The 25,776-nt window shown below is 41.9% G+C and overlaps 1 protein-coding gene across 1 annotated transcript in view; it reads left to right on the top strand.

Annotated features, from left to right (window-relative positions):
* ABCA12 (ATP binding cassette subfamily A member 12) overlaps positions 1-25,776 on the top strand; it is a 96,300-nt gene that overhangs the window by 52,374 nt on the left and 18,150 nt on the right. Inside the window, exons 24-41 of the mRNA XM_068138007.1 lie at positions 2,075-2,189; positions 3,540-3,869; positions 4,617-4,686; positions 4,787-4,921; positions 5,619-5,774; positions 6,721-6,898; positions 8,429-8,647; positions 9,294-9,490; positions 9,883-10,043; positions 11,586-11,810; positions 12,972-13,110; positions 14,562-14,814; positions 16,073-16,159; positions 17,463-17,556; positions 19,089-19,216; positions 20,136-20,223; positions 21,604-21,709; positions 25,265-25,319. Coding sequence (XP_067994108.1) covers positions 2,075-2,189; positions 3,540-3,869; positions 4,617-4,686; positions 4,787-4,921; positions 5,619-5,774; positions 6,721-6,898; positions 8,429-8,647; positions 9,294-9,490; positions 9,883-10,043; positions 11,586-11,810; positions 12,972-13,110; positions 14,562-14,814; positions 16,073-16,159; positions 17,463-17,556; positions 19,089-19,216; positions 20,136-20,223; positions 21,604-21,709; positions 25,265-25,319 — 2,736 coding nt within the window. The remainder of the gene's footprint in view (positions 1-2,074; positions 2,190-3,539; positions 3,870-4,616; positions 4,687-4,786; positions 4,922-5,618; positions 5,775-6,720; positions 6,899-8,428; positions 8,648-9,293; positions 9,491-9,882; positions 10,044-11,585; positions 11,811-12,971; positions 13,111-14,561; positions 14,815-16,072; positions 16,160-17,462; positions 17,557-19,088; positions 19,217-20,135; positions 20,224-21,603; positions 21,710-25,264; positions 25,320-25,776) is intronic.

Genomic DNA, 25,776 nt, shown 5'->3' with positions numbered 1-25,776 from the left:
AGAGTCTCACTTGGACCAAAAGTACAGACTAGACCTAGGTGCTTTTTCCATTGAAAAGCCTGTGTGGCTTCTACATGGGCTAAAATGCTATCTGGAAGCTATCATAGCTGTAGAAGACAGCATGCAAAGTACCTGCAAGTACTCAGGCAGCAAGCATTCAAACCAGGTGTCAACTTCTTGCAGCAAATACGTGGATTATTGCTGTGAGGTAGTTTGTACAGTGATTAACTGGCTGCTGGAGGCATTTACTACAGTCCTATCTGCTTGTTTTCTTCTTCTTGGGCTGCTGAAGAAATTGCTTGCCTTCAGGTTTCCCTCCCCACCCCAGGTTCAGAGGGACAAGAGTTTGCTCAATTATTAAAATACCTAAAGGCTTTGGATTTGCATCCAGCAGAAGTCATTGTAAAAGGCCTGTTTATCTATTGTTATCACATAGTTACCTTCCTGTAGGGAAAAGGAGGGAATAGTTATACCAGTACCGAGTGGTGCTGGGAAATGCTGAATTTTTAATAGCCTAGAGATCATGCACAAGGTAGTAGTCAAAAAAAAAAACCCACAACCAAAAACCAAACCCAAAACAAGAAGCAAACTCCGAACAGCAAAGAACAAGTAGAGCTACTGAAGCATCTTTACATTCTTTTGTATAAATGTGGCTTCATTTGCATGGAAGTTTTTCCTAAAAATGCTGATTTATGGGAAATTTTCAGCTTTAAAGGTATAAAAAATAAAAATAAACCAAATGTGTTCATATTAATTTCTCACCAAAGTTGTACATTCAGCTTTTCTCAGGGATAACACTGATTTGGTTTTATTTCCTTTTTTTTTTTTTTTTTTTTTTTTTTTTTTTTAAGCAGGTTTAGAAATGAGAGAGGAAGCATAAGCCTGGTAGATACAAAGAAGTAAATCTCCTGCTGTAAAAACTTTCCTCAGAAAAGGAGATATTTACTGCTGGCCATTGGGGCTTTTGCTTGTTTGTTTCATAGAATCAAAGAATTGTCAGGGTTGGAAGGGACCTCAAAGATCATCCAGTTCCAACCCCCCTGCCATGGCCAGGGACACCTCACACTAGATCAGGTTGCTCAAAGCCCCATCCAGCCTGGCCTTAAAAGCTTCCAGGGATGGAGCTTCCACCACCTCCCTGGGCAACCTGCTCCAGTGTCTCATCACCCTCATGGCGCTTGTTTGTTTTTCCCTGCACATTTGGCACAGAAAGAGATTTTAACTAAAGTGAAGAGCCAAGAATCATGAAACCCATGTTGTACACCTGGATGCACAGTAACAGGAGTAATAGGACAGAAACTAAGAAGGGAAGCAACTATATCCAAACTTCAGCACCAGGAAGTATGGCTTGATAAAAAATATGTCTATTACATCTACCAGCACCAGAACAAGAGGACACAGTCTCAAGCTGTGCCAGGGGAGGTTTAGACTGGATGTTAGGAAGAAGTTCTTCTTAGAGAGAGTGATTGCCTATTGGAATGGGCTGCCTGGGGAGGTGGTAGACTCACCATCACTGGAGGTGTTTAGGAGGAGACTTGACAGGGTGCTTGGTGCCATGGTTTATTTGATTAGATGGTGTTGGATGATGGGTTGGACGTGATGATCTTGAAGGTCTCTTCCAACCTGGTCTATTCTAATTCTATTCTATTCTATTCTATTCTATTCTATTCTATTCTATTCTATTCTATTCTATTCACAAAACTGGGAATTATGGCTGGCTGCTATTTGCACATGGGATGCACCCCATCAGAGAGTCAGGAAATGCCACTACCCATGGTGGTTCCTGGTCCTGCCAGGATGCTGATGAGCAAAACTTACAAAATGCATCTGGAAATCCCTCTGGGATTTAAAAAAAAAAATTACAAAAATGTTGAACAGTCAGGAGTTTCATGAGTAGAAAATCCAATGCAATGGCAAAATAGCTTTTTTGTAATTATTAATTATACTCCACATTTTGAAATATAAGCATGTCTTTTTTGGTGACAAAGTATTATTCTGAAGAATATATTCTGTATAAAACCCTAATCCCCAGAACATTTCATATTCAACAAAAGCCTGCATTTGCCTTTTACAGGTTCTTAACCAGCGTGACCTACTCTCTTCCATTTGCTCTGATGGCTGCCTGGGTGCTGTTTATAGCTGATTTTGTTAAAACACTTGTTCAAGAGAAAGATCTGAGGCTTTATGAGGTACGGTAAAACTTTCTGGGGCGTGCAGAATTATAAACAGATTTTCCTCATTAGTGGGTATATGTCTCATGCACAATATTAAATGGAGCAAAACAAGCATTAAGGAAAATAATATTCCAGATACCTATTGTTTGACCTGCAGTGTTTGAAACCTGACATTGTAACTGAGCTTAACACCAGAGAAATGCCGGGCATTTGCCCTTCAAGTGGTGAGAACATTGCTTTGCAGTTCTGAACACTGGAAACAAAGGGCTCTCACAAAATTGCAAGTTTTCTGAAGATTTAAAGCTCTCTAAAAATTGACTTTGAGTCATACCTACTGGGGACAAAGACATGAAAAGTGACTTATTTCCTATCCTTGAAGTTGTTATACTTAATATTTCAGAAGGTGCTACATATTACATCAGCTCCTCTGAAATGAAGTTCTTCATTCAGGTTGTCTGTTGAAAAAGAAATGACATTGAGGCTTAGGGAGTTTATGAAATTAGCTTAGGTTTTCAGTGTAAACATGATCAACAGAGATGAGCAGCAAAGAACTTCTGTAAAATCTAAACTTCAGAAAGAAACAAGAGCTTGAGCAGGTATGGTTTGTATCTGATACCGTGGAAACAAATACTGATTCACCCAAAGCATTTCCAAGAAAGGGCACTTTGTGCACTGTGATGAAATTGAGAATGAGTGAACCCCATGTGGCTAGCTGGCAGCCCCTTACTCTAGCTTAAGGAGCCCAGTTTCATTTTCTCTAAGAACCAGAGTGTCAGTCATCTTAAGTGTATAATGTACAACAAGACAACAGCATGTGTGGTTTCTTTTGGATTTAGCAATAATACAAACTTAACAGATTAATACAAGTCTTGTGGACTTGATCATCAACTAATATAAATGAGTATTACTTCCTTATAACTGTTGTAGTTAAGCATTATTTGTTGTCTTGCGGTTGTGTGAGAAATGGTTTGGTTTCAAGGATATTGAAGAGCTTCTACACTCAAGCCACAGAATCAGTTAGCATTATTTTAAAAATTAACCCACATGCTTTAGAAAAGTTACAAATCTACATCTAAAACCAGCTTTGCAGCTTTTGGGCTGCAACTTTTCATACTCACAGATCCTGTCTGTGCTGTTCTTTTGTAATAGAATGCTTTGCAATCCTAGGGCATTCCAGAAATGTGAGTGTATGGTTTCTCCCTGGTTATCAGATGTGCAGTATGGCAAAGCACAAGAGAGCATTGTTTGATTGCATGCCCTGTCCAGACATGTTAAAAAAAAGAAGGCAACAGCTCAATATCAGCAGAAAGATCTCCTAATAACGAGCTGTCATTTGTGGTGATTTTTTTCCCTTTCTCTCTGTAGTACATGAAAATGATGGGTGTTAATGCCAGCAGCCATTTCATCGCCTGGTTCATAGAGTGTGCCGTCTTCCTTCTAATTACTGTCACCTTCCTCATCATTGTTCTAAAAGTGGGTGACATACTTCCCAAAACAAACACAGCACTCCTGTTCCTGTACCTTATGGACTACAGCCTGTCCATCATAGCCATGAGCTACTTCATCAGTGTTTTCTTCAATAACACCAACATAGCAGCCTTGGTGGGCAGTCTTGTGTACATCCTCACCTTCTTTCCCTTCATTGTGTTGCTTGTCATCGAGAATCATTTGAGCTTCTCTGTGAAGAGCCTACTGGTAAGTTTTGTTTCTCAATTACAGGGACCATGTGTGTGGAGGCAGATGCTTATCTTCAATAAACTTCAGCTTTTATTATACCTTGTGTTACAAATATACATGCATTAAATGCCTTTCTGAATTCCATCAGTGACAGTTACAACAGGAGAGTTGGCCATGGCCTGTTTGAGTGAGACTCAGAATTAGTTGTGTCCCAAGACTGAAAGCAATACATGTGGAATTTTAATGAATTCCCACCTGCTAGATGAATCAGAATAGGTTGAGATATGTACTTTGCCCTTTTGAATTGTAAAACAAAAGCACCGTGAAAAATGAGTCTGTCTCAGAAAGGAGTTTAGGTAGCAGGGCCATGAAGGAGGGCTGGCTCTGCTCATCCTTTAATCTCCTGTATCTCAAATTCCTAGCCATGGGAATAGATGTAAGGCCTTGTTTCTTACCAAGGGTAGAAATAAAATACATAGGTATGAGGGTTCTAGAAGTCAGCCGGCATTTCAAAAGCCTCAAATAAAGCCTTGTATGAGAGATGAAATTGGGGTTGGAAGCAAAAGGCAGGCAGGCTCTAAGAAGACGTATTATGTCTATCACCAGAAGTGTTACCCATTATAAGCCTGGGCCAGTGCTCTTTGTGACTGTTGGAAGAAGAGACCAATTAGTTGTTCTGACTAGTGGACCAAGCCAATGTGGTATGTGATTGGTTGACTGGCTTAATTTCTCTTTGAGACCAACTCAATTTTATTTATTCCACAGAGTCTGCTATCTCCAACTGCGTTCAGCTATGCAAGTCAGTACATTGCTCGATATGAGGCACAAGGCATAGGTATGTTTCTTGTAGGCAAGCTAGGCTTGGAGTTCCCATGAGTCTGACATTTTGTTAACTAATAGGGATTCTGTTTGTATTCCTAAATTCCATTCTGCAGGTCTGCAATGGGACAATATGTATAAGTCTCCAATGATTGGCGACAACACGTCCTTTGGCTGGATGTGCTGGCTCATTCTGATAGACTCTTTCATCTACTTCATCCTGGGATGGTATATAAGGAATGTTTTTCCAGGTAAGGGCATGAAGCATTGAGGCTAGCCCTGTACCATCTCCTTTGGAAAACAACGAATAGTGCACTGGCTGATCCCATGGTTCAGGCACTAGAACAGTTTGCACACACAGGACACCTCTGTTTCTATATCAAAGGCAGTATGACTTTGTGGATGTTTGAGAGATTTAATGAAACTGAGACAGAGCAAAGCAAGGGAGGATTAGGGCTCCTTCGCTTATAGCATGGGTTGGTGGGACTCCTGAGAAGATGGGAGGAACATGGAAGGATGTGTTTGCAGTCTGCTTGGTGAAAATGAGAACAGAGCATGTTAGCTTGCATTTGTCAGTCAAGTGATTTTGTGTTGTTTCTTACATCATTTGATTTCAAAAAGTAATTCCTGCCTTGGGCAAGAGCCAGTACATTTGTCTTTCTCTTTTCTTCCCCACCTAATGAAGCAGTCCAGTGGCATACAGAAATCTACCCAGTGGAAAATGTAAAGTACTCCTACCCTCCAGCTATGAAGTTACTCAGAATAACAAATTAGTGAATGCTCCCTATTGTGTCAATCAGACAAATTCTCCACCAAGTATCAGTGGTACATGAGTACATCAAAAGGGGAGAGCTCTCTTGGAATTTATTTTTGCTATTTTGAGAGTACCCACATAATGTTTCTTCCTCAGAAACAGATGCCAGAATGAAACTCCTCTTCTCCTTGCAGGTAGATATGGCATGGCTGCTCCCTGGTATTTCCCATTGCTTCCATCTTACTGGATTGAATACAACAGTTACCTTCCTTTCTGGAATGAGAAACGAAGAGGCTTTCTCCTCTCCAAGCTGATGTTAAGGAAAGAAGCCACTCTCAATAATAAGATATGTAGGTGAATTCTAGATTGAGTAGCATTACTAACTTACATTGTAGGTACTTCGAGAGTAGCAGAGTATTGGAACAGGCTGTCCAGAGAGGTTGTGGAGTCTCCTTCACTAGACACTTTCAAAACCCACTTGGACATGTTCCTTTAGGCAAATCTGTTCCAGCATGGGGGCTTGGACTAGATGACCTCTGGAGGTTCCTTCCAACTCCAACCATTCTGTGATTCTGTAAAGAAAGCCAAACTTGGAAAAGGGCACCATGCTCAGAAAGCACATTTCTGTATCGATCCTTATTTTGTGACACAAGAAAAACTGGAAGCTGTTACTTCCCTGAATGGAGATTTGGCTTTTAAACTATACTTGTTCTTCCTATTTGATGTGGAAATCCAGTCCTGATTGATATTCACATACATATTTGTGTATGTTGTGGCTGAGCAGTTACCTTGGATGTGTATTTCTCACTCTATGCAGAAATACACTTCTATCTGCACAAGCAAATACAAATTTCCACCTAGCAAAAGGGATGTGTGCTTCTTTGTTCATCTCTTTAAATATTTAGCCTGTAACATACTGTGAGATCACAGATAAAAGCTTCCTGCATCTACCTAACTGAAAATAGCTCAGTAGTTTTGCTGTATGTCCTCTAATTTTCTGTGCTTGCTTAGTATAAATTAAGTTAGGTGCTCAGAAGCATCTAAATATGAAACCTTTTCAAAAGTGGTTAATGCTTATTGTCAGGAAGTATTGGAAGCTGCAGAAATAAAAGGGATAAATCCCAGAATTATCCTGTGAAATGTTCTCTACATTCCTAGCTGAAAGACACCTATTTTTGCTCAGTTTTGTTTTTAAAAGCCTTGCTTCCCTCTGAGGTGAAAAGAGAAAAAAAAAGTAGTACAGGCTCCTGCTGCAGTGCGGTAACTGTCCTCTGATCCTTCTCTTTGGTGTCAAAGGTGCCCCGTCACCTCACCTGGAACCAGAGCCCACTGATCTCACTTTGGGAGTTGCCCTCCACGGTATAACAAAGATTTATGGATCCAAAGCTGCAGTGGACAACCTCAGCCTCAACTTCTATGAAGGGAATATCACTTCCCTGCTGGGACACAATGGAGCTGGGAAAACTACGACCATGTGCGTATCCTTTGCTTTGCTTCATACCATGGGGCTTGATTGAGTGAATAAGAAAGCAAGTGGGGCTGTGCACTGTTGGGAGACTGAATAAGATACTTCATTAGGCCAAATCTCTCTTGTAGTTTTATTTTGCTCATGGATGATTTCATCAGTCCCTTCATCTGTTAGAATTACAGGTTCTTTTCTGCTTAGGAGCAGGCTTTTAAATCTAGTAGGATACCTGTAATACACAGCACAGCAACTGTTCTAGCATTTTGTTCCATGACGCTCTGGTGCCTGGGGTTAGGTTGTTCTGAAAGCTGTGGGTAGCTTGTGCACACACCAAAGCTGAAGTTTTATTAGCAAGAAAGCATAATAAAGGTATACTTCAGCTGTAGAAACTGATGTGTTGGCTGGACTGGAATGGCAGTGGATTAATACATTGGCCTTTCAGGCCTTCCAGCCTTGCCACTTATAAATTATTATTTGAGCTGTTAAATACAACACTAAAACAGATCTGTAGAACTTGGTTTCTCCACTGATATATATGTGCATCATTCTGAAAGCAACATTAAGCTGATAAATAGGAGCCTCAGAAGAGCCAGAAACCAGTAAGACAGATGTGTGCTTCATCTCAGCTTATTATCAATTCATCTCATGTCCTGTTTGCAAAGTGTAGGCAAAGGTGATATGCAGAAAAGTATAATAGCTTCTTGAAACTTAGTACAGGCTTCAAATCCTGAGTAAGGTCAAAAGTTACTTCTTTCCTTTTAATAATGGCTACAAGTCCCAGGATACAGAGAAGCTCTGGGAAGGTGAAGGGCAGTCAGAGATGTACCTTCTCCCTGCTGTCTCTGCAGGACAGCACCAAAAATGACTGATGATATGCAACTAGTTATTCTGAGCAGAGGGTGTTTGACTCAGGTCTGTTGGGTCTGCTAGGTAGGTGATTATTGCCTTGAACTAGATGAAAGTGCTGGTCACTGTGAGTATCTTGTCTGAGAGTCCTCTCCCATTTCTTGTTAATAATAGCAGTGAAATGAGGCTTCCATGCTCAGATGTGGTTAGTAAGATGAAGATGTGGTTTTCAATCTCTGTTGTGGTTAGCCATATGAGGCTGTCTGGATACTGCCTACAAACCTCAAAGAATGAAGAGTAACTGCATTATATGAATTCCCAGTGATTAAATTGGAATTCAAGGGCATTCATGAGTATTGATGTATGGGATATGCAATGGTGTGACATAGGGAAAGGAAGGCTGAAGAAGATAAAAGCACATGTGAAAAATAGCCCGAGTTCAGTGTATGAGCTTGGTACTTGCCTTCACTTTCCCACAGAGGGTCAAAGGATGTCTTTTGATGTTAATTGGCCAGTGGTCTGCCAAAGCATGGTCAGACATCAGATGAAGCAGTGCTCAGTGGTCTCTGGCTGGAAGACGTATGATGGTGAAGAAAAGTTTGGAAGTAATAATAGGTACAAGATCATGTGAAAAAATTACATAGAGCTTTCTGCTTTTTCTAACTTCCTTCTCTATTTATCTTTCCCTTTCAGATCTATTTTGACTGGGCTGTTCCCTACATCATCAGGTACTATCTTTGTGTATGGCAAAGACATCAGGACTGACCAGGAAGTTATCAGGAAGAACATGGGGGTGTGTATGCAGCACAATGTTCTTTTTAACTACCTCACCACAAAGGAACACCTCCTGCTCTACGGGTACATCAAAGTCCCTCACTGGAGTAAACAGGAGCTCTACCAAGAAGTGAAGAGGTATAAAATTGCAGAACTGGAGAAGGGAGAGGGTGCTGCCAAAATTATTATGTGGTAATACCACTGCCACAGCATTTTGAGGGCCATTGCAGATCCTGGGTAGATTTCATATAATGCCTTGTTCTGACTAGAGGAATATATTGATATCTGTGTCTGTAAGAAAACAATCTCTGTTCTCTGGAGGGTTTACAAGCAATAAATGTGGCAATACTTTGGAGATGAATTTATACAGGCCTAGGGGTCTAGTCCTTACTGCTTTACAGTTTTCCCTAGAAAGAGATTTAATCATCCAGTCAGAAAGATGATGTTGACTTTATTGGTTCTGTGGAGAAGTGCAGCAGCCAGAACATCCAAGGGAATTTGGATCTTGGTGTTCTCAGTTGATGAGGATGAGCCTTTAACCTTGACTTGTCAGATGGAAACTTTGAAAACATCCCCAAAAAATGTTTTAAATTAAAATGCCAGTGACTGAACTACAGGGTAAATCATCTCCCTGCACTGTGACCATGCAGTAGATCAGTCCATACTTGAGCAGTTTTTCATTTGCAGTTATGTTTTTCTGGGGGGTATTTTCAGATCCTCTGCCTTGAAAGATGCCTGAAGGACAACCTTTTGTGGTTGTTATTCTTGTTTGTTTGTTTTCAAGGACTTTGAAGGAGACTGGACTGTACAGTCATCGTCACAAGCTAGCTGGCTCCCTCTCAGGGGGGATGAAGAGGAAGTTATCTATAGCTATCGCTCTCCTGGGTGGATCAAGGGTGGTGATACTAGATGAACCAACCACAGGGGTGGACCCATGTTCTCGAAGAAGTATTTGGGAAATTATCTCCAAGAATAAAAAAGGTACCATGATGAGATGCTGGGGATTGGCAAAGGTGATTTGTGCCACTTTTGCAAATATGCTATCGGTGGCTTTCAACTGTGGGTTTTAGAGACCACAGAGAACAAACCGTGGGAGACTGGGATTTTGCAGTCCTCAGAGTGCATCCTGGTTGGTTTCTCTAAATTCACAGTGTCATTTGAAAAGTAACTTAGCCACAATACACAACTTACAGTACAGAAACTTTCAGCTTCACTCTAATGATGCCTTTTATGCAATTTCACTAATAACTATAAAACAGTACAGTCGATTTTCACCTGGTGCTGCCTCCCCTCATTCAGCACAACTTTCACCTGCTTCCTGTACTCACACATGTTTATTCTGTGGTGACTGACATGAGCTTTGTGTTTTCCAGGCAGAACCATCATTCTCTCAACACATCACTTGGATGAAGCAGAAGTTCTGAGTGACCGAATTGCCTTCCTAGAGCATGGAGGCCTCAAATGCTGTGGCTCTCCATTCTACCTCAAAGAAACATTTGGTGATGGATACCACTTGACACTCACGAAAAAGAAGGTTTGTGTCTGAGTGGGTGCTAAATTTTCAGCATCTTGAGTGGGAAACTGAATCAGTCATATGAAGAAAGGAGACCTGTCATAATGCCCCACAAAAATAAAAAGGAAGCTTGCTGCAGAAGGCTCATTTCACTTTGCAGAAGAATGGTTGTTCCAGTATAATTTCACTTTCATGGAATAATTTCTTTATGCCCAGATGAAAATGGGATGTGTTTTAAATTGAAGTCATTGGGTTTGGACACACAGATTCAAGAATCTACAGGACTGTTTCTCTGGGCTGACAGGAAGATCAATTTTTTTTCATATGCCTCAGCCAGTGACACAGGCGGATTGCAGTACACTCTTCCTGTCCCATGCTGGAATTCACATGCTTTTTGTATGCACAAGCTTCCTTCAAAGAGACAGCCTATATGGAAAGTTCTCCAAAACACAGGAGTCATATCTTCAGCCACTCTACACAAAGCTTTGCAGCTCTAACAGGCAGAGCAGAGGTCTGAACTTAAGTATCCTGTATCCCAGGTGCAGCCAATTTTATGCTCCCTTTTTTGTCCCATGAGCACAGTCACTGCATCAGGCACTGCCGGTTGCAGAGGCAGAGATTCTTTGGTTTTCAAATTTGCCTGGAGCTGAGCTAGAGCTCTCAGCAGCTTCACTTCTGAGGGGTGCCATCAAGGCTTGCTCAGAGATAGGGATACAGACACTTATAGCTATAGCAGCATGAGCTGAGTGACAGATCCAAGGACAATAAGTGGTACCAAAGAACTATTGAGAATCTGGATGTGAGCATGCTGCTTGTCTGTGAGAGATACTATCAGAAAGCCTGGCCCCCCACATCCCTTGAAGTAGAAGAAGATTTTGCAGCACAGCCTCTGTGGCCCTCAAAACACAGGGATATCAATGCTCTGCTTTGCTGAAAAAGAATAGGGTCTCCTTGAGGGTTAAAGGCAAAGCTGGGTGAGCTCTGGAGTTCAGAGAAATACAGCAGATGGGAAGAATCCATTGATATTAATTGTCCCCAGGCAAAATGTTGTGCTTGCAAGGGGGGGGCAACTCTGCTCTTGATAACATCTATTACAGTGCTGTTAGTAGCCCCAGCACACAGGACAACATGCAGATACCATAAGACATCAGCCCCTCTTCCAAACTGCAGGCAATATAGAGAACATAAAAAAGACCCCTGTGCAAGCTCTGTTTTTCGTGGGGAAAAGTGTATTTGTGCTGGCAACCAAGTTCAGGTGTCAGCTCTCTTGTGGCTAGGCATTTACTGTTGTATTACAAACCCTCTAGCTAGTACAAAGTGGTTAATTCAGTCCAGTCCCAGTCTCCCTATAAACAGGCAGTCTAGAAAATCAGAAAGGGACCTTGAACATGGAACTCAAAGGCTAGATACCCACTTTCATCTCCTTTTGATATTTAACTGGAAATGTTGCATACCTGAGATTGCTGATTATGCTCTGGGGCAGGACTTGGGCTAAAGTCTGCAGGAAGAATTTTGACCTCACAGCCCTTTCAGTGACCATAAAGTGTTCTCTTCCTTTTTCAGAACATGATAGAGGAGTGTGACACCACAGCAGTTACCTCGTTGATCCAGTCTCACCTCCCAGAGGCTTATCTTAAGGAGGATATTGGTGGAGAGCTTGTGTATGTGCTTCCTCCTTTCAAATCCACAGTCTCAGGAGCCTACCAGGCTCTTCTCAGAGCCCTTGATACCAGCCTGAGTGATCTCCACCTTGGTTGCTACGGGATTTCAAACACAACTGTGGAAGAGGTATGAGCTCAGGATCCACTCAATTTAATGAAACATTATTGACATTAACTTCACAGCACTGTGTAGCTCTGCCTCCTGGGCTAGACAGTAGAATGATTTGGATGTGAGAGTTGCAGACAGGGGAAGAGGTGTTTTGGTAGTTTCCTGTGTTACACTCATGAGCATGTGAATGCGTAGATGTACTCATAAATCTATACACAACATAAATACATAAAGTGTACCACTCTCTCACCTTGCTAACAGCTTTTTGGCATTTTACCCAGCAAATGAACTACTGGAGTTAGACTACAGAGAGAGGGCAATGAGGTGTTTCTGTTTGAATTATTCTCCTGGTCTCCACAAATCAAGGTTTGTCTACAGATGCAGTCAGAAGGGAGGGATTTAGCAAACTGTCCAAATTATCAAGTTCAGTGTGGATGCTGTATTGTGCAAGTGAGTCACACAGGCATCTTTCAGACCATGGGAACTCTCTGGGCAATAAACACAAATATTTAGTTGCATCAGAAACAAAATATAAATAATCAGCAGTGACCACCCTTTTCTTGCAGAAAGAAAGGAGGAAGATTTGTCACTTTTCTGCTTAGAAATTCTTGCCTTAAAGGTGTTTTCCTGAGGCAGCAAGGAGTTATACAGCAGGTCTCACATGCAGCTCAGGTGCCACAACTGTGCACACTCCCAGTATGGAGGCAGCCAGGATTGTTAGAGCCCAGAGGGAAAAATATCACAGGGAAACAGCCCTTCTTTTTTTTTAAAGGTGTCATGCAGGGAGAGCCTTCTGCGTGCTGCTTACTGTGTGGGCATGAAGAGCGTAGAGTTATGTAGGGCCTGAGCTGAAACACAGCCTCATTTACACTTACTCAGTAGTCAGCTATCAGGTCCTATTAAGAGAAAGTAAGTCCAGGGGGCAACTGCAAAGGTGTAGGTTCTCACTGCTGCAGCAGAAGAGAAACAGGACGTGACAAGGAGCTGTACAGCAAAAGTTTCCTACTGAAAAAAGTGAGCTTCTCTCACAGAGCACAAAGGGCAAACAGAAAGAGGTTTGTAATCCACAGTTGCTGCACAAGCTATAGCTACAAAGTAGGAGAGTCCATTCTCATTATTATTGTTTTGGTAAATGGAGTTATTTGGACCAACTTTCCTTCATATTTTATTGCTCCATAGGTGTTTCTCAATCTGACGAAAGAGCTTGTGAAGAACCAGCAAGAAGATGCTGAACTGCCCCAACAGCTGCCTGGAGCCAGTGGTCAAATTGGCAGTGATGAAATGTCTCTGAGCACAGATACCTTCACAGAAAGAGATGGTACTAAATTACCTCCACATTTGTCACAAACAGTGACAGATGGACTGATTTGAGCTGCCAGTCTTCTTTCTTTGTAGAAAACCACATTTCACCCAAGCAGGAATTACAAAACCAATAAAACACTAGGAGTACAGTACTCAACAGTTGTTTAGATCCACTGGTTTGGAATAGTCTGAATCACAGAATAAATTTAAAAGGGGGGTTGTTTGCATCTGCTTTCCTTTAAATGGATCCAAATTTTAAACTAATCACAGACATTTTGTGGGTGAAAGAGCAAGTGTATACCTCTGAAGGCAATTTCTGTAATCGATGTAGAGTTGTTTCTACATAACTAGTAGATCAGGAGAGAAACTTTGTGGAAGCTCCTTAGCCTGGTGCAAAAAGCAGCACAGCTGTGAGCTGGATCCTTCTCGCTGCTTTTTGTTGGCTTGCAGCCTTGTTGTATGGTAAAACAGCTCACAGGGCTAGGCAGGGATAAATTCATGTGCAGAAGACAATCAAGATACACCAGCATCTTTGAGTGTCTGAGAGCTGCAAAAGGTGGCATGGCCCAAAAACGAGCAAACGCCTGGTTAAAATGTTCTCTCAGAGGACAAACATTAATTTTTGTGTTTAAAAATACACCATTTATGGTTTGGGGAGCATCCAAGGGACAATGCAGAAATATTTTCATGCTCACTTCTCAGAGCTGACCTGCACTGCAAATGTTACTGTTCACAGTAACTCATATGCATAGAGAAGTGTTTTGTGTCGCCTGTAATGAGAGCACCAAAAAGGATTTGCTTCATGTTGTGTTATATGTGTTCATATTTCATAAAGAGGAATAGGTTCTACAGGATTTGGCTCTGCTTTTAGTATACCACCACCCTGCCCACACAAAAGATTAGTGGGTTCAGAAGCATTGTCTTCTTAGTGCAGGACTAATTATCTTATTGTCTTGTCTGAGGACCTGCTTTCTAAATTATGTTGAAATGCAGTTTACACATATAAAAGAATAAGACATTTCCACTGTAAATTGCAGCTGGGTAGGTAGGATGTAGATAACTTGTTGAATCTGGAAGCCTGTGTTACTCTCCTAAGGTCTCAGAATGAATTCACTATAAGCACACATCTAAAATCAAACAAAAAATAAGTGGTGCTACATGAGCTTATGACTAAGAAGTCCAAATCTGAGCCCTGTCCAAAGCTTGACCTTTGTGTATGTTCTCACTGAGCTGTTTTGGTGTGCCATCTGTGAAGGAGGTGTTTAAGAAGAGACTGGATGGGGCACTTGGTGCCATGGTTTAGTTGATTAGATGGTGTTGGATGATAGGTTGGACTTGATGATCTCAGAGGTCTTTTCCTACCTGGTTAATTCTATTCTATTCTAAAACAGGGAGTGCAGGAAGTTAAATATACTACACCATCACAAATACTGATCCATAATAACATACCTTCTCTCTCATACCCAGATCAGCTCCTGATCAGATCAAAAAGCCTGCAGGGTTTGCCATTGCTGCTGAAGCAGACATCAGCTTTGTTCATTAAGAGATTTCACCATACCCGGCGGGATGTCAGAGGCTTCATTGCTCAGGTCATCCTCCCAGTCCTCTTTGTGACAGCTGCGATGGGGCTTGGGATGCTGAGGACTAAGGAGACTGAGTATCCTGAACTGCTTCTTTCTCCCTCTCTGTACGGCACATCTGACCAAGCAGACTTCTTTGGGTGAGTGGTGTTCCTGGTCATCATTAAACCCACTCGTCTTATAAAGAGGCAGTTTTGCCATCAGAATTATTTCTGAGCACAGTGGAAAAGTGTTATACAGGTGACACGCAGCTATGTTATCTGTGTAGTTACATGACAAAGGTAAGGTGTAGGAATCCTGTTCCTGAGGGATTTCTGGGGGAGATGGTTTGGCTCAGGCCAGCAATCAGAAAGCTTTGGGGGGGGTGGAGGGAAGGTTCAGTTTGATTTAACTGTGGAATATGTGAGAAGCATTCCTTATGTTTCCCACTGAAGTCTTCCATCCTTGTGAAAGCCATACTGCCTCACAGGAATTTTCTTAATATATACACTCTTCCCCTGATGTGATATGGAAGTCTCCAAGCAAGTTGTCTCCAACATAACAACTCTGGATCTATTTCTATCCATCTGGAGAGATGTCTGCATTGCAGTCCTCTCTGTCAGTACAGGATATATTTTCCTGCCCAGGCCCCACTAGTCCAAGGAACAATACCAATTTGAAGGGCACATGCTTTTTCTGTGTGATTAAGATGTCACCACTTCATTGTGTAATTGTGCTCTAAAATCCGAATACCGAAGTTATTACTATTGTATCATTCTCATTTCGTGATGTGAATGTTTGTCTTTCTCCAGTAGTTCTCAGCTTTAAGTTAGAAATATAAAATTCAGCTCTAAAGCAAGCATGTCTGCTCTTAGGTGTTCTTTCGCAGGACTCCTCATGCCTTTCTGCTTCAATCCTGCAAGATAGGGGAATGAGCCAGAACTGCATGTCTGAGTCCTTTATTCCTACTGTTCTCTGCTTCTCCTGATGGATCACTGCTAGAGAGCTGGGTCAGAAGAGAAGCATCTCCTTGAAAGACCAAAACCAAATGAGAGAGTTCATTGAGACAAGACTGGAAGTAGTGATTGAAAATTGCAGTAGGTGCTTTTTCATTGGAAACAGAATCTTGATTGTCCAAAAGTTTATCAGTGTCTTGCTTAGATCTAGAGGCAGCAGATCCCTGGTGTAGCTGTGCAGCTCTAAGCAATGAGCAGTCCTTTTAAACCTGTGTGACTGTCCTCATGTACTGCATGCACTTCCGTGACCTGCAGGGTTAGTACCACAAAGAATCATTTATTTAACAACTTAAATCCCATTTTCATTCAGACAGTTTTCCTCTGCTCAGTGTAGTAGAAGCACTTTGAACATTTTCCTGTTTTTCTCTTTTTTTTTTTTTTTTTTTTCTTTGTTAAATCATAGGAATTTTAATGAAACCACAGATGCTTTAGTTGCTTCAATGCTTGCTTTCCCTGGAACAGACAACACATGCATGAATGAAAGCAATTCGTAAGTAATTCTTGGTTTTCTCCCATTTAAATTCTGACTCTGCAAGAGAATTGACATAACACTGTTGGCTATTAGACTTTAATAACTGCCTTTGATCGTCTGCACAATTTTCATACGTTGGTGCCACATGGAGGGGGAAAAAAAAATACCTCCTGCCTCTCTTCAGATTGACTTGCAGGCTCTTTCAGCTCATTAGGAGATGTCTAACTGCCCTTTTGCCGGCAGGTGCCAGCTTGCACTGCTCACAGACTTGCACTGGCAGGACACAAGTCGGTTCTGTGCAGGGAGCTGTGTAGTCATGATTGGTGTGAAGCAGACCTCAGCCCTACTGAGAGCCTGTGTGGAGTGAAGGCTTGTGTCTGTCAGCACAGAACTGCAGATATTCTCAGATAGGAAACTATACCATGCTTTAAGGCTGAGACTGGGATGTCCACACCTTCACAAGACCTTGACACTGGTTTTCTTTGCTGGCCTTCAGAAGTATTCACCACCACAAGTGGACTCCTTTACTACTGTAAGTAGTAAGGAAATAGCTTTGGTGGTAGCAGGATGCCAGGACAAGAGCAAGTTACTCTTATATGTTGGAAGTAGTCCTCATAGAATACAGAATTAACTAGGTTGGAAGAAACCTTTGAGATCATTGAGTCCAATCTATCACCCAACACCATCTAATCAACTAAACCATGGTGCTAAGTGCCTCATCCAGTCTCTTTTAAAACACTTCCAGTGATGGTGACTCCACCACCTCCCTGGACAGCCCTCCCCAGTAATCCCAGTTAAAACACTGAGCCCACCCAGAAAGTTCTCAGCATAGTTTTTGTTATATGCATCTAAAAGCTGTTTGTTTCTTGCTATGCAGATAAATTTTCAAGGAATTGGTAGTAAAACCCTGGGTAGACTTGCATGCTCACATGTGCCATGTATCTGCTGGCAAATATTTCTTCTGAGTATTTGCAGTGACTGCCTAGTCATTGCAATGACAATAGTCCTTATTTCTGCTCTCTGAGGTGATTTTGGCCTTTGGGTGCTATCTCCTTACACTGTCTACAGTGGGAATGAAATTATGTCTGAATTCCTTCTAATCAGCTGAATGAATACAGGCACAGAGAGCAGTAGTGAGGGCTCTCTGATGAAGGCAGTGGGAGGATGGGCATTCCCTGAAGCACCCAGAGCTGACAAGAAGGTCTGCTTTTCTACTGAAGCTGCTCACTGCCATCCTTGCTGTCATTGAACATGACAGCAATTAGTATCATTTGCACACCTGAGCAGAGAAGACCTCAGAGGAAAATGTGTTCACTTTCAGGCAGTGTTTAAAGGAGGACATGCTTGGCCAGTGGATTATGAGTGGAAACCAGAGATCTACATACTCTGCCTGCAACTGCACACATGGAATCCAGGTAATTTGCATAAAACCTAAAGTGAGAGGGTTTGGGGGACTATTTGAGTGGTTTTGTGGGTGGGCATGACACTAAGAGGAACTCAGTGTTTAAATTCCTCCTGTCTTTTTTTGGCCTTGTTTGATTTTGTGCACTGGATAACCACTGTCTGCAACAGTTTGGGGACAGGAGAGGGAGCAGTGTCCCCAGAAGATTTGCTTGCCAGTGCACCTGCCTTGCTTCCTGTGGTGGGAAAAGGTTTAATAGTGTTTTTGCATTTTGGATGATTGTCCCATTTAGCAGAGGTGACCATGTATTCAAGAGGAAAATTGCATTTTATACAAGCAGTGTCATTATGTAAAAGCACAGCCATTTCTGTTGTTTGCTTTTCAGAATTCAACTTTATGCAAAGTCTATACCCATCTGACTTTACTCTGCTTTCTATTACAAATAGTGATGATTAATAACATTAGTTATTGGCATTATGATGGTACATAAAGAAACAGATATGGGTAATGCTGTGTCTTTACATGCACATGAGGAAGAGGCAGATTCTGCCCCAAGGATGTTACAGTTTTACAGGCCAGTTTGAAGTTGAGCTTTCTTCCCTGCAGTGGTGTTCACCCACCTTCAGCTTTTTTTCCAGTAGGAAATCAAACACACGGCACAGTGTGATACCATTTGTAAAATAAAGCATGTCCTTAGCTGAGTGTTCATAGTCATTCCATTAAAATGCAGCTATTTTATGCAGTTTTCTGGACATATGATTAACACATCAATAAAAGCATTGCTATCATTTCTCTGGTAAGTAAGGACAGTGTTCAAAGCTGATTCTCACTTCTGGCAGGCACAGGCAGGTGTTCTTCAGAATAAGTGAAGCTATTTTGTGTATTCTGATATTAAATTATGAACAGATACACAGTGGGGGTGGCCAGGGTTTTTGTTATGGATGAGCTGAAAGGAGCCTACAGGATGCTGACTGGTAGGACTCTTAAACCTTGTGAAACAGTCAATGTGACTTTGACCCTCAGCATGTTAAATTATATATTCAGGACTAATCCAATGTTTCTCTGAAGCTCGAGAAAATATTCCCAGTGACTGACAGTAAAGCAAAAATGCAGAGCATCACTGCTGTGCAATGCAAGATGAGAGTCTGAGGCCACCACAGATTTTTCTGCTTTGTGAGTTGTTTTGCCCCCTGCCGCTGTCTGTGCAATCACTCTGGCACTCTGCTAAGTAAGATCAGCCTTAATTCAGCAAAAATCTTCCTATGTAGCATGAAGCACATTTCAAGGTCTCACTGATGTCAGTAGAACTGAATCACAAATTTAAGGGAAGGTTGTTTTTAAGCACCTTGCTAAATATGTTCAGCATAGCACACAGGGACGTATGCCATGTGTTTTTTGCACCCTGAGTTCCAAATCATCAGCTCCTGTATGAATTAGTCCCAGGACCAGAATATTGCCATCATCAGCTCTCAATGTTGTCCTGATATGCTAGTTTTTTAGTTAAAACACAGGCACTAACATTTTTATTCATTTGACTCCACTCAGACGTGTCCACAGACAAACTACACTCCCCCTCACAGAAGGACCTTCTCCACACGGACAGTCTACAACCTTACAGGCCACAATGTGGAGACCTACATCCTAGCAACTACCAAAGACTTCCTGCAGAAACGGTACAGCATAGATAGATCCCCAGTCCTTCTCTTCTGAATTGCACTGGGAGCAGCCTTTTATACATATCATATCCACTGTGCTTGAAGAGATGACAGTGCAGTAGGGGTTTAAAAGGGTCTCCTTGCTGATGATCTCTGTGAATCTGGTGAAAGGAGGTAAAATGTCCTGCAATCATGGAATCAAAGATAAAGGTGTGTGGAAGTGCTCTGCTTGATCACAGCAGAGATAGCCTAGGGATAACATGTCAATCAGCTGACACGTTAATGGCTGGAGCTGCAGACAAGCCCTTGTCTGGCACAGAAATTCTTAAAAATAAGAAAATCTGACACAGCCTGTCATGAAGTAAACCCTGGGGAGAGGTTTTCCTCCAAGTTTGATTCTCTGAAGAGCCTCATATTGTGCTTCATTTAAACAAGTGCATCCATTGCAGTGAAATTAGAAGCTGAATGTTTTCTTGCACCATGGGACTGTCAGAGCCCTTAGTGTGTCTGGACTCAGCAACACAGCCTGCACAGCATGTCTGGGGGCAAAAATAGCCTACCATTAAGGTTGTCAAGGAGTACGTTCATATTCCATTGATTTAAACTGAGCTGCTCCTCTTCTGGTTAAGAAGCAGCCATCTTATTCTGATGTGTTAGGCAAGTGAGTTAGAAGACCACACAGCTCCAAAATGCTTCTCAAATGGAGGCTTACAGAACAGTTTTGAGATAGTTCTGTCAAGTTTCTGTTTCCCTGTTTTTCACCCAAATAAGGGCTCCTGCATCAGTGTTGGCTTGAACACACACAACATACTGGGAAAGTTGTTTTAAGTCAGGCTAGAATTAACTGGGGTGATAGCGGCAGCTAACATGCACCAACCAAAGATGTTGAAGCCTTTGAATGAAAACAGCAATGCATTTCCCTCTGGTCTTCACTCAGGTATGGTGGCTGGAGCTTTGGACTGCCTTTGACAAAAGATCTCCAGTTTGATATCAGGCCAGTACCCCCCAACAGAACATTGACTAAGGTAACTAACCTCAATCTGTTCATTCTAGCATGGGAAGTGTGCAACCCAGGAGAAATTACATTGAATTCAGGGCTATTTCAGAAATCTACAGCTTGGCATGGAAGAGATGACCTGCAGTTCATTTCCTTCTCTCTCTCCATCCTTCTTTATTGGCCTGACTTCTCTTGCTAGCAGGAGACAATTTTTCTGCTGTCATAATTTTACTACACAGAGATTAAAAGATCAATTAGTAGCACCTTTATCTCACGAGAGAATGTACGTCCCTTAACTAGGGATGTCTGATGCTCTCTGAAATACCCATTTCTCTGTTTCTCCTTGGTGAAAATCCTGTAATGCAGCAGACTTAAAAGCACTAAGGCTGAAATCTGAGATAGCAGGGAAAACAAGAGAGCTGACAAAGTCCTGTGATCTCTTTGCAAAACCTAGCTACCAGGAGAGTATTTCTGCAAGAGCAGTGCTGATTTCAGAGGTGGCTCCAATAAAAGGGAGTCACAAGGCTTATTTCACTATACTGTAGAGCTCATGCAATAAATTGGCAGATGTTTTCACCCCAATAATCTTGCAGCTTCATCTTGGATCTGAAGCTACAGCTATTTGCTTATCACATACCAGATTTAATACCTGGAAACCCTGATAGTGTTGGAAATGGGGCAGACATCAGTCCTTCTCTGCTAGGTCAAGAAGGATGAAGTCACTGAGCATGCAGGATTTGGGGATATGCAAAGGTGGACACTATGGGCTGTGTTTAGGCCTTTACCTTTAACAGCCTAAGATCTCTGTCCTTTGGTAGGTAAATTACACCTCCAACCTTGCCATGTGGGTTGTGCCTAAAGCAAGTGATGGTAAATTCCCCCAGAGTGAGTGTCCTGGGGTCTGATTTTTCCTCTCAGTCCTCAGTTTACCATGGTGTAGGTAAGAAAAGTTGAGGAGGGAAGGGTGTGATTCTGTGAATGGAAGTTGGTGACTGACTATTTTTTGCCCTAAAGCAGCATTTTTTCCCCTGGCTTTCAAGGGATGTTAGACATTTGACTGCTTAGTGTTCTTTGTGAAGTCACCACTGCTGGTGTTCATTAGTTCAGAGCAGCTTATTATTGAGAAGAAACCAAGTTTCTGCACACTTTATGTCACATATCTAGTTAGTGCTGCTTTCTTCACTCCCACAAGGCAAATGAAACTGATGAGACTGCCTCTGCTGACACTGAAATGTGTTTTTATACTCATTCAGTACTTCATGTGGTTTAATCATTGGACTTTAACTTGTAGACCTCATGGCTTCAGATAACAACCATGGAATGATTCATTTGTGCAAGCAGAACAAACCAGAGTGTTATCAGCAACCATTTCTCTCTCGAATTGTTTCAATTTCTCAATTGTGTGCAGGTGTGGTATAATCCTGAAGGTTATCACAGCCTTCCAGCCTATCTCAACAGCCTGAACAACTTCATTCTTCGAGCTAACTTGCCAAAAAATGAGACTTCTAGATATGGTAAGTGTCCCTTTACATGAGCAGGTAATTTCTCCCCTTTGAGGGAACATCTTGCTTGGTTCTGTTGAAATTGATGGCAACACTTACCTTGACTTCGATGAGGCCGTTTCTTTATTCCCAGTTATGTAATTACTTGGAAAACAGAATAGAAAAACATGAATAAAGCACATATTTCATTTGTCTTAGTCAAAGATTCAGGGGACCAAGACAGAGAGGACCCTAGCTCCCAGGTACAATACTTCCTTCACCCCAAACATGCCAGTGGTTGCTATTTGATTTCTTGCCTCTCATCAAGGCACTAAAATAGCTGCTTCTTGAAAGTTGCCCATTAGTTATGCATAGAAAGGAGGCTACTTTAGGTCAGCTCTGGGGGTGGGTTAGATTATTAAATTTTAATATGTCACCCTTCTGCTGAGAGCAACTCAGGATGTGTGAGTATGTGTATGTTTGTGTTTGAATGAGGAAGAGAGAGAGTGACATTAAGTGAGGAACTTAATTTTCAGCTATCTTTGTCCTCTGACACACCACATACCCAGTTTCCAAGGAGTGTTAGCACCCATTTGGGGTTATCAGTTCTTGCAGCTTCTCCTCAGTAATGTAATGCAGCAATCCAAATTCCTCCTGATAAACCACGGCACTTTACTTTGCCATCTACAGTTTAGCCTACATTAAGGGTGCAGCCTGGGCACAAATGTGTCTGCACGTGTATGCCTGTTGGTAGAGATGGAAGAGGTGCAGGGAGAAGAGAAAGATTTCTGTTGATGCCATTTTGAGACATCTTATACAAAGATTTATGGGGTCTGACAAGAGTAGCAATTGTGTGCAGAAATGCCCAGCTGATTAATTTTCTTTGACAAATAGTGCCCTTCTGGCCATGTCCTGCTCATGCCTAGCCCCCCTCACCTCAGAGGCCTGCTGGTCCAGGTGACAGTATCTCTTTGCTTATAAGACTATTTCTCACTGATGTGTCTGAATTGAGCTATAATGGAAAGGCATCTGGTCTGAAGTTTTTGAGTGTCATGCCATGAATTAAAGAAACAGCAGAAAGCTGATTGTGAGTCAAAACAGAAGTCTCCTCTCACCTCCACCTACCAATGCACCGACACTCCCCTCACCACAAGCTCAGCTCACAACAAGCAAAACCAGTGCCTTGTCCCCGCTGCAGTCCTAAAATACCCACTGGCTCCTGCCTTTGAGATGTGCAGCATGGCCCTCCGAGTCAGAATGTTCAGGCTCTTCGGTGTGTGCCGCAGGAGCACGTCACAAAGCTGCATCCCCTGCTTGGGTGTGGAGCGAGGAGACCTGAGCCAGGCGCCTCCAGCGGCAGGAACATCCCACAGCAGCTGAATTATTAAGCAGCGGAGCTTCTTGCCGTGTCTCTGTATTCCCAACACGTGCTGCAGCAAGAGAAAAGGCAGGAAGCTTGTGTGAACCATCAGAAAGTTTTCACAGGGCAAGTTTTATACCGGCAAAATAACAATTTTCAGTGGGAATGAAGAGCAGCAGTTTTTATTCCATCTGCCCTGCTGCTTATGTGTTTCGGGAAAGAAATGTTTAAGTAGTAAATGACCAGACAGATAATTCTCTGTTTCCCAAGCTATAGAATGGGGGAAATAAAATGAATGGATAAGGATAGCTCCCCTGGGGTAGTGTAAACCCAGTCTGAAATACAATTGAACAGACGTTCTGCGTGGTATGTTCCTGGCAGCTAAATCTATTTGTTGTTGTGACAAATAAATGACAGTTTAAGAACCACTGAAATGGCCAGATAAAACTGTTGTCATTTCAGCAGTTTGAAAGAGGGTGCCAGTCCCACTTCAGAGGTTTGACTTAGACTGCATATATTTTAAAAAAAAACCACCCCAAACCACCACATAAAAAGCATTTTACCTTGTCACTAAGCAAGTCATAATAGCTTTTGACTTATGTATATTGTGCTTTCTCTTCTCTCAATCCCCACCAACAAAAAAAGGAAAGCATTGAAATGGAAATTTTGACTTCTAGCCTAAGCTTTAGTAAAGGAAAATGGCTTTATAGTGAAGTATTAACAGATTAGACAGACAGTATCTTTCTTTCTCTCTCTCTCTTTTAGAGAAGGGAGACATTTCCTGGCTGTTTGTGTGGCTTTATCAGCAGCCCATGATTTTAATTCTCTTTCTCTCACTGATGACAAGACTGAAGGTTGTTGGTTTCTTTCCCCTCTGAGATGAATCTCCTGTGAAATTTTCCCTCTCACATTTATTTGCTCAGTATGGTATTTGGTCAGCTCAATCCACAGTCTCCTGCTTTCTGGTCTCTATGTCAAAGTGCTCTTTCTTAGGGAAAATAGCCCAAAATAGTTCTTCCTCATCTAACCGCAGAAAGCCAGGCACCTGGCTGTAAGGAGCTTACATTTCAGAGGTAGCATGTTCTAGCAAATCTCTCTGGGTTTAATAGCAGACAGAGATCATCCAGCACTCCTTGAAAACTGAAGTATTTACTTAGGTACCTAAATACAGGTTGATAGCCTTATTTTGAGGTATATAAACATCTTAGTCTAAACCCTTTCTCATGTGCTGGATTCTTAGAGACTGGGCTGTTGCCTTGTTGGTACCAAGGCAGAGATGTTCACTGGAGGTTAGATCTAGCTCACCACAGCCCTTTCAGTTCTTCTCTTGGTTAGCAAACTCTCTTTTCATAGGCACAAATTACCTCTGAACAAAACAAATGTACTGTGATGAACAATGCTGGCATATTTTGAGATAGATATTCTCCTTGATAAAGAAGTACTTAAACAAAATCTTATGAAGATATCTGCATGTGAGCAGAAAATATCTGTCTTGCAGCTTGTGCTTGATTCAAACCCATCTTTAAGAGGTCTTTTTGGAAAACATCACACTGGGCTTACGAATGCAGTAACTAGTTTGTGGGGTTTTTTTGCTAGTTGCTTTGGACAAAATGATATTTTCATTTTTCCTAGCTGCATAAACCAGAATAGTTCACAATTAACTCATTGCCAAACCAGCAACAAAAGTGGGTAGCTTACTTGGATTTATGCTAGCATCTCAAGAGATGCCCATATTGAGAAAGACCTGTATCATAAGAAGACAGCAGTTGTGGGGAGAGACAATAGGGAATGCTTTGTTTCTGATGATAAGAGAACAAATGAAATGAAGCGAGATCATCAAACAGCTGTTTTGAAATGAAGCATATTCATCAGTTTTGAATGTGTCAGGGTTGAGCAACCTAAGCTAAAACACAGGGATCCACAACTATGTGCCTTATTTTAGGTGTGGGAGTGCTCTCACCAAAGTGAATGACATTACCAGCCAGACAGATGTAGAAGCAAGAGCTAGGGCTTGAATTTCAGATCTTCTGTGCATCAAAGTGAAGTCATGGTAAAAAAAAACCGAGGATGCTCAAAACTCTGCCTAAGATCATACCAAGATGACAGAGAAAAAACCCAGCTTTGATCTGCTTATGTTCTCTACTCGCAGTTTTCTGAGACCGTCGGTCTCAGGAACTGGTGAAGGAAGTTAGCAACATTTTCAATTTCTTTCCTTTTTGTTTTTATAGGTATTTTCTTATCAGCTCACCCATATCCTGGAGGACAGAGTCAAGAACAAGTAATGTAAGAAGATTCATTTGGTTGATGCTTGAATTGTTCAGAGATGCAAACCAGCTTCTTCAAAAACATAAAATGGTCTAAATTTCTAAATATTCTGTACATCATGAAACTTCTCTCTTCCTTGTCTTCATTCCCCCTATACTTGAACAGCACCCTTCATGCCATGGAGCTGCAGAGTGCTGTTAGATTTTCTTTGCAGAATCCCATATAGATATGGAGGTCACAGTTATAGCATCCCATGTTTGTTGTGCTTTGCCACAACAGTAATGATAATGTAACTTTCCCTTTGGACTTTCTGTGCTATGGAAGAATATTACAATCCAGTATCACAGTATCACTTAGGTTGGAAAGGACCTCGAGGATCATCGAGTCCAACCTATCAACACAGACCCCATGACTAGACCATGGCACCAAGTGCCACGTCCAATCTCCCCTTGAACGCCTCCAGGGTCGATGACTC

The sequence above is a fragment of the Melanerpes formicivorus genome, unplaced genomic scaffold (assembly GCF_026170545.1).
Source record: "Melanerpes formicivorus ecotype bairdi unplaced genomic scaffold, bMelFor1.0.p_v2 SCAF_5, whole genome shotgun sequence".
NCBI classification, from domain to species: domain Eukaryota; kingdom Metazoa; phylum Chordata; class Aves; order Piciformes; family Picidae; genus Melanerpes; species Melanerpes formicivorus.
This window is presented reverse-complemented; position numbering and strand designations above follow the sequence as displayed.